Source organism: Cupressus sempervirens, chromosome 3, assembly GCF_028749045.1.
Source record: "Cupressus sempervirens isolate cs-2001-9-10 chromosome 3, ASM2874904v1, whole genome shotgun sequence".
NCBI lineage: Eukaryota > Viridiplantae > Streptophyta > Pinopsida > Cupressales > Cupressaceae > Cupressus > Cupressus sempervirens.
This window is the reverse complement of record NC_143120.1, coordinates 852798070-852806023: the sequence shown is the minus strand read 5'-3', so window position 1 is coordinate 852806023 and position 7954 is coordinate 852798070. Positions and strand designations below refer to the sequence as shown.

Genomic DNA, 7954 nt, shown 5'->3' with positions numbered 1-7954 from the left:
AATAAAAGAGGCAGCAAATAAAGGGGGGAAATTATTTAGACCAACCAAAAAGCATCACAGACTAGCAAGTTACGATTATAACTTCTAGAAAACTAATTTAGCACATGAAAAATTATTGTACTCAACTATTTCGTACGAATGACTCACGCGGTATTATTAAAGGAGCATATAAAAATTAACATTTGACCTTAGTTCTCAACTTTAAAGTTACCTCAAATTTAAAATCAACGAATCTTCAAAAAATCTCTCTTCTTTATAGAGTGAAGTTGACTATAAACCCAAAACAATGATAGACATGACTGCACAACGAAACCCCCCAAAATTAAATTGAATATTTTAAGAGAGCGAGCTTGACTTAAGTGAGAGAAACTACAAAAGTTTAAATTAAAATAAAGAGTCATGGGTATGATTTATGTGGGAATATGGCTTCTTTACTTGACGGATTTCAGTCCAGCTCATCCACCGAATACAACACGTGGCTGACGGCTAATGGTCGTCCTTTGAAGCAATTCTAATCTGCACTCAATATAAGATTCTTGAAGAGCGTTGAATGAATGAATGATTGAGCTCGTTCATTGTTTTTACTCAGATCCAAAAATGACGACGACGGCGACCACTCCGGTACAGAACCTGATTCTAAGATCTATGGCCTTTTCGTTTTTCCTGACTTCGCTGATTGTAATGTTGAAGAGCAAGACAACATCATCCGGCAATGGCAGCGCATCAGACCTGGAATACCGTTTCACAGACTACAAACCCTTAAGGTAAGTTTTCTTTCTTTCACTCATCTCCTCTTAAATTTCAGCAAAAATTTCTCCGTTTTACTCATGTTCTCTTAAATTTATGTCCTCTGCAAAAAAACTTCTTCCTTTTACTCATTTCCTCTTACATTTCAGCCGTTTTATTTTTTTTACTCATTTCTTCTAAATTTTGGAGTTTCTTTTCACTCATTTCCTCCTAAATTTCAGCAACTTCTCTTCCTTGTGCACTTCTTCTCTTAAATTTGAACAAGTTTTCTTCGTTTTACTATTTTCCCCTTAAATTTCAGCATATTTTCTTTCTTTCACTCATGTCCTCCTAAATTTCAGCATATTTTCTTCCTTTCACTCATGTACTCTTAAATTTCAACTAGTGTTCTTTCTTTTACTCATTTTCTCTTAAATTTAGGCAAGTTTCCGCCAGATTGAGACATTATGTCACAAAGATTTCGTCTGTTGCAGATTTGTTGTAGCTGCCGATGTTTTAGGGTGTCTATATTCCTTTATGAGAGTTATACAAATACTGAGTGGAATCACTGGAGGGTTTTGTTTCTACCTCAGCTGCATCGTTGATCAGGCATGGCTTCTATCAGGAAAATATTTAAATGCTTTGGATTTATAATGTTTTGTTTATTAAGTGATCATATTAAGCCTTGAAAAATCACTCAGAAGATAATGCAAAAAGATTAGAAATCTTTTATCAGGAAAAAGCTTTGAGTTGAGTTTCTGAAGGTGTAGAAATGTATGATTTATTTGAATCTCTGGGTTTGATGAAACAGGTTATGTCCTATGTAATTTTATCTAGTATTTCCGCCGGCATTGGATGCATAATGTTAACAAAAGAATTTCTTCAAGGAGGAGAGTTGTATGATGCAGCAGCTAAAAAGTTTCTGAGATTTGCATTGGCTTCTGTGTGTGTGGAGTTTTTGGGGTTTTTCATTTTGGCGGGCTGTGCAGTGATTTCCGGGTACAACCTTTCCTTATACTTGTCTTCCCCAACTGGTAAGGCTGTGTCTAGTGCACAAAGCCCTGATACAAAGCAGGAAGCCGATGGCTGCTAGGAATGTCTTTGTAATTGTACAAACTACTTTATATCAAGAACTATCAACACCTTTTGTATGCATAGTTCTGAATCAGATCTCGCTGACATATCCTTCGAAGGTGAAGTGTGTTGAGTTCAGTTATAGTGTTTCTTTAATTTCTGTAATTTATAATCCAAACCGAGTTAATTTATTGATAAATGAGAAGGCTTGAAATTTTGATGGATTTGTTTCACAATTTAGTATTTTTTAAATGGAGGAGTTTCTTCATTCACAATTTTCTTTAACGATGCTTTGGAGTAGGTACTCGTTGATCTTTATTTCTAATAATTTTGAGGTCTTATATAATTGTTCAATTTTAATAATTTAAAAAATTATATTCTTGTATTTATTCATCTAGAATAAACTTATAACTTGATATAAAATGATAAATAAATACACCAAACTAAAAATTTTACAAATTTTTTGATGGAGGGTTCAAATTTGCAAGACAGCAAAATTACCTGGGGCATGATCCCAAGACTTGATCCTTGGTGGGCTCTTTTTGAGTCATTCGACTTGACTTCACTCGTAGACCAAAGGCCCATTGACAAATTTTAAAAATTTAATGTAATTCTCCTTTCAAAAAACTATAAAAAATATAAAAATTTACATCTCTTGTAGATGGTCATTCTAAAGACACAATTTTAGATAAATTGCCTCCTATAGAACTTCCACATATGACAGTGCCATTACATACTTTACAATCCTTTAACTTCAGAAATAGTTTACCCTTCATGAAACTTTCACATAAAATCAGATTTTTTCTTAAGATTTCAATTCATCTTTAAATGATGTTACCCACTTCTTTGTTGTGGTCCTCAAATTTTTACCAACTATGCAAATTAAATGAAACAATTAATTTTTTGAGTTGGAAAAGTAGAATAGACCACATCATTTCTAACTTATTTTATATTTTATTTTGTAGTTGAAAGGTTTACTTTCTCTTCTATATTTAATCAAATAGAAATTCTAAGAATATATTCTTATCTTATGATACATCTTAAGCATTGAATCATCTTCTTAATTGTCAATGAAGATGATTTGACATATATATGCTAAAATTTAAAAAAGAATTAAAAATATAATTATTTTATTTGAAAATTCAATTTAAATATTAAAAATAAAAAATAATTTGCTAACAATTTAAATACAAGTGTAATTCCTAAGAATTAATGAAAATAAGAACAATATAACTTAAAATTATATATTGCAGACAATTATTCTAATAAAAATAAATTATAAATACTATATATTATTGTTATATTAAAATATTATTTAACCAAATATTATAATATTTGATTAAGTATATTATATTAGAATTTGAAACTTTCTTAAGGAAAAATTAGCCACAAGGCAAGTAGGTAGGTCTGAATGAAAGAATCTTCCTTTTTCCGTCATCGTCGCCTAAACACAAACCTAGACGCCATCGTGAAATAATGAATATATATACCTACTTCCACTTTTCAAGTTGACATGCGAAATGGATAGAATGGTGCTCGTTGAAAACCAAACTTTCGAAATAGTTTTGAAAATTATGGCCTCAAAATAATTTCCCAACTAGAGATTCTCGTGACTGCTATATATATGTTTTACAACCTCGAATATCATTAAGTCACAATATAATTATCTCGTAGTTGGATAATTTTCTTAGATTGCAATTTTTTCAAAAAGTTGGCAATTTTTCTTCACTAATCTGCAATATATTAAATGGCCAATATTTAAAATGTATTAATTTTTTGTTCCTATTTTTAGGCTAAAATTTTGATATGGTTTATTTTTAAAATATTTTTGTCAATAATTTCTTCTTAATGATTGGCTAAATCTAATTTTACTAGGGATTTAGTTATTCTTTGAAGCTCTAGAATTTTCCCTACCATTCTATAAGCAATTGTAAAGTTTAAAAATAGATTTTATACATTTTTATTTTTAATTATTATTTTTATTAAAAAATAAAGTAAAAAACAATAATATTTTATTAGAAGTTTTTGGTGGACTTTCCTTCATTCTAAAAGATTTTGAAATTCTATAGAACTTTCATCTTCTTCAACACTTTTTAAGCTTCTCCCAACCACATGTAACCTCTACAATCCGGTCCTGTTCATTATGACCCTCTACAATGACACCTAACCACATCCAACTAAAGTGAAACAACAAGAATGATGAAAAGAGTTTGTTAACTGTTATACCCAATTTGCAAGTTGATAGAAGTGTAGCTTATAGAAGATTTTTCACTCTCGTAATGTGCAAATTTATTAATTTAAAACATTACAAAGTATCCTAATGCTTGGCAAGGGAAGTTGGAGCTCTAATCTCATTAATAATGAATGCACAACAAGGTAGGGAAAAGAAACACAACCCCATTAAAAGCAAGAACCCATTAAAAAAACAAATTCAATTGTTACAAAGGAATAACAACAAAAAATAATAGTGTTAAGAGCCACCCGCAGTACAGTAGTGAATTGGCATGGCTTCCTTTGGGGAGGTCATTAATTCAAAACATTGCATTGTTAATAAAAATAATTAAAAATAATAGTGCTATAGCTCATGCTAAACATTTCTATTCTCATAATTGACACAAAATAATGTTTTCCAAAATTAGGTCATTTCAACCCCCCCTAAAAGTGTATTGGCAAATCTATTAACAAAACAATTAAAAGTTGAAAACTTTGCGAGCCAAGTTGGAACTCCATGTAATCTTTTATAAGTGAAAGCAACATGGATGAATAAGTAGTGGGTGAGGGCAAATAAGTGCACAAGCAATTTATTCTCACATGGCTTCTCAGTAAGGTTGTGCACCTCTGACCTCATGGTTTTATTAGCTAATTCTGAGATCCAAGGCATCCAATATACATATGTATAACCTACAAAGGTTGTGGCAAAGGCATAGCCCACTACTATGTTTAAGCTTGCTAGAAGAATAGAATACAAGGGTTCTAGAGCTGCAAAAGGTCTATCTCCCTTAGGGTGTTTTCTAGTGGTGAATATTTGTAATTTTATGAATTTTAGAAAAAAAAAATTGCTAGTAATTTGGCTAATAATTTAAGATTTAATGCAACCTAAATCACCACATTTTTATTAAATTTAGTTCTAAAATATTTAAAACATCTCAATAATTTATTTTATTAAAAATTTTAAACTCAAAGATTCACCACAATATTCGATACATGATTAGATATGATTCACCTAAATATTATATATTATCGAAGAAATTAAAATTAATTCACTAATAATTATCATAATTATTAGTTACTTTAGGGATATATTACCAATATTTACTTTTCACTATTGATTTAAAATATAATGTAATTATCCTCATAATTTCCATGAGATAAAGCATGTTCAATTTTGATTTGTAATATTCCATGATGATTAGCGAACTTTCTATTATTGTTAAGATTTGCCAATATTTTCTACTCAAAAATTATGACTCCAAATTAATCGCTAATGTAGATAATATTTAAAATAAAAAATTGAGAGATTTGCCAATAAAATAATTTGGTTTTTCAAAATGATGAAAGATTCGCCAATAATTTATATCTTTTTCTGGAGGCGGGTTTCTTAAAGTTTACCTTGAGATTCTCCTTCCTCCAGAATTGCATTTACAAAGATTTCTCTAAGGAGGGATGTCTCTATTTAGGATTAACCATAGATAGAAATAACAATTACATGCAAATATAACCAATATCAAAAAAATAATAAATCACACAGAAGAGAACACAAGACACCAAGATTTAATGTGGTTCACCCAAACCCTGGGCTACATCCAACAAACAATGAGTCCAATATTATTATTTCTTCTTACTTTTCCTTTCTACTCCATTCATTTTTCTGGACTTTTCTTGCCTTTTCCTTGGCTATAAATGTCAGACAAAATTTGGTAGTGTGACCCACCTTCTTGTAGTTAAAGAAAGCAAAAGACACGCTCTCAAAATCCAACTTTTGGATGTCCTTTCCTAGGTTAGAGTGGATTTCCATGACTTCTGGCATTTATCCATCTTGTTCAACTCCCACACAAATCTTGGCATAGGTTAGTATTTTGTGTGAAGTAGTGACATGATCAATAGAAAGGAGTTCACCAAAGGAACTAGCTACCCCTTTAAAGACATCCTCATACAGAACTCTAAAGGGAGTTCTAGGAGTCTAACCTAGACCAAGGCTTGAATAAAAAAAGAATCATTCAAATCAAGTTGGGTAGACTACTATGAAGTACTAGAATGGCTCTACCAAAGACCCAGGGACCGCCATAATTTTTTTTTGAAAAATCATCTTGATAGGCAAAGGAAAAGGATAGGAATCCTTTTTCTATGGCTGAAATTTCCACACTTCCCTTAAGTTCTCATATTTTTAGCAAAATATCTAACAATATCAATGTTAGGATGGGGTGCAATGAACTTACCCATAAGATTCAAGGCCATTAGAGCAATATTGTGATCCTCATGTTCACCCAACACCATAATCACAATGTTCCCTTTCTCCTTGTTTGAAATGACCTTAATATCTAGGAAAATTGATTTCCCAAGCGAGTTAATACTAAAAAGTGTCACCCAAGGTTTTGAATACACCCGCTCATCTCAAGATCTAAGGGGATCCAACTAATGGTTCTCCTTCCTAGAATTGATATCCACTAACTAGGGAATCTCCAGTGCAACATTATTAGCATGATTAACCTCTTTCCTAGGGTCTCCCTGAATGCTTTGTGGGTCCCCATCCTTCTAAATCTATCAAACTCATGATTGGTCACTCCATTGATATAGGCTTTGACCTACTCCAAAGCACCTTCTCCATTGCCTGAGTTTTTTCCACTCACCTCCAAATTCAAAATCCCACCCTCTGATGCTCCTCCTATACCTTCATGCCACCCCGCCCCTCCCCCCTCCCTCTTGGTTACTCTATTCATTCTAAAAAATGGTATAAAATATTTTGGTACTTGTAAGGAAAGTTTGAAGGAACTTAAGCTAAAGATCTAGATATATAAGAGAGAGGTACCTAAGATAAGTAAAGAGAACTTCCTAGCTCATGGAAATACTTTCAATGAAATTGCATCTATCTGGTGTTGGAGATTCTAGATTATATTGTTCAGAGAATGAATACATTGAAGTTCCTAGACCCATGGCAATTGAACAAATAAAGGAGAAGTAGGGACATAGTTAAATGATGATTGATCTGGAATCTTCTCTAATTTATGTTGAATTTGATGATGTAAAGGATTAAACTAATGTAAAGAAAATGTGGGATAATTTTGCACAAATCCATAAAGAAGAAGAAAATGTGTTAAGGGCTAAAGAAAATAGTTTGAGAGGAAAATTTGATGACATGCGAATGAAAGAACAAGCTATTGCATAATATTATGGTTGAATCAAGGAGGTTGTGGATGCTATTAGAGTTGTTGGAGTAGACATATCTGATGAGACTATGATCAACAAGGTATTAATGACTCTACAATTCCTATCTATGCAATTAGAGTATCTACAATAAAAGAACTAAGGGGTAAGTGCACCAAGTTGTGGTGCCAAAAAGATGAAACCTTTTTTTTCATTCTATTTTTGCAAAGCACGCACGTGCTATAGTGCGTACGCACTATGGCTTGGGTGTGCCAAGTCATAGCGTGTACACATTAAAGCGCATGCGCACTTTTCAAAAAAAAATTACAAAGCGTGTACGCGCTATTTAAAAGTAAATTTAAAAGGCTTTAAATAACACGTGCGCGTTATAGTACGCACACACTATAGGGCGCACGTGAGCTATTTAAAGCTTTACATTCTACCAAGCCTAATGCTTGGCTTTTCCTTGGGGATCCAACCCAAAGCTTTGGAGTCTATAAACTGGTATGAGACGTGTTTTTCTACAAACATAAAAAAATGATTGATTTTTCTTGTGTGCTCTCCTTCCAATTTCCTCATGGTTGAGCATCGATAAAATCAAGTTACATGACATTGTAGGTCTCTATGTTAGCTACACAACCATATAATTTATTTTTTATTTGAACTATTTCAATCCTTTCATCTATAATTTCTTTTGAATGTATGTCCATTTTTTGTCAAAAACCAACATGTACTAATTGGGTTGTAGATTTTAGCTCGTTCATCAAATTTTGCAACAACTTAGTTTTTTAGA

The 7954-nt window shown here is 32.0% G+C and overlaps 1 protein-coding gene across 1 annotated transcript; it reads left to right on the top strand.

The window, feature by feature from the left end:
- Positions 1 to 546: 546 nt before the first annotated feature.
- On the top strand, positions 547 to 2036 carry LOC149569468 (CASP-like protein PIMP1). Its single transcript, XM_089822166.1, has 3 exons — positions 547 to 764; positions 1221 to 1335; positions 1538 to 2036. Exons 1-3 carry the CDS (start codon positions 559 to 561, stop codon positions 1817 to 1819), a joined length of 603 nt encoding a protein of 200 aa, XP_089678292.1. The 5' UTR covers positions 547 to 558; the 3' UTR covers positions 1820 to 2036.
- The last annotated feature ends 5918 nt before the right edge of the window (positions 2037 to 7954 follow it).

What these genes read in the sequence shown, in the direction of transcription:
- LOC149569468 (XM_089822166.1), top strand. Translation starts at nt 559, where the DNA reads ATGATTGAGCTCGTTCATTGTTTTTACTCAGATCCAAAAATGACGACG. An exon ending in ACAGACTACAAACCCTTAAG is followed by an intron (nt 765 to 1,220) that starts GTAAGTTTTCTT and finishes CGTCTGTTGCAG; the next exon opens with ATTTGTTGTAGCTGCCGATG. An exon ending in TCAGCTGCATCGTTGATCAG is followed by an intron (nt 1,336 to 1,537) that starts GCATGGCTTCTA and finishes TTGATGAAACAG; the next exon opens with GTTATGTCCTATGTAATTTT.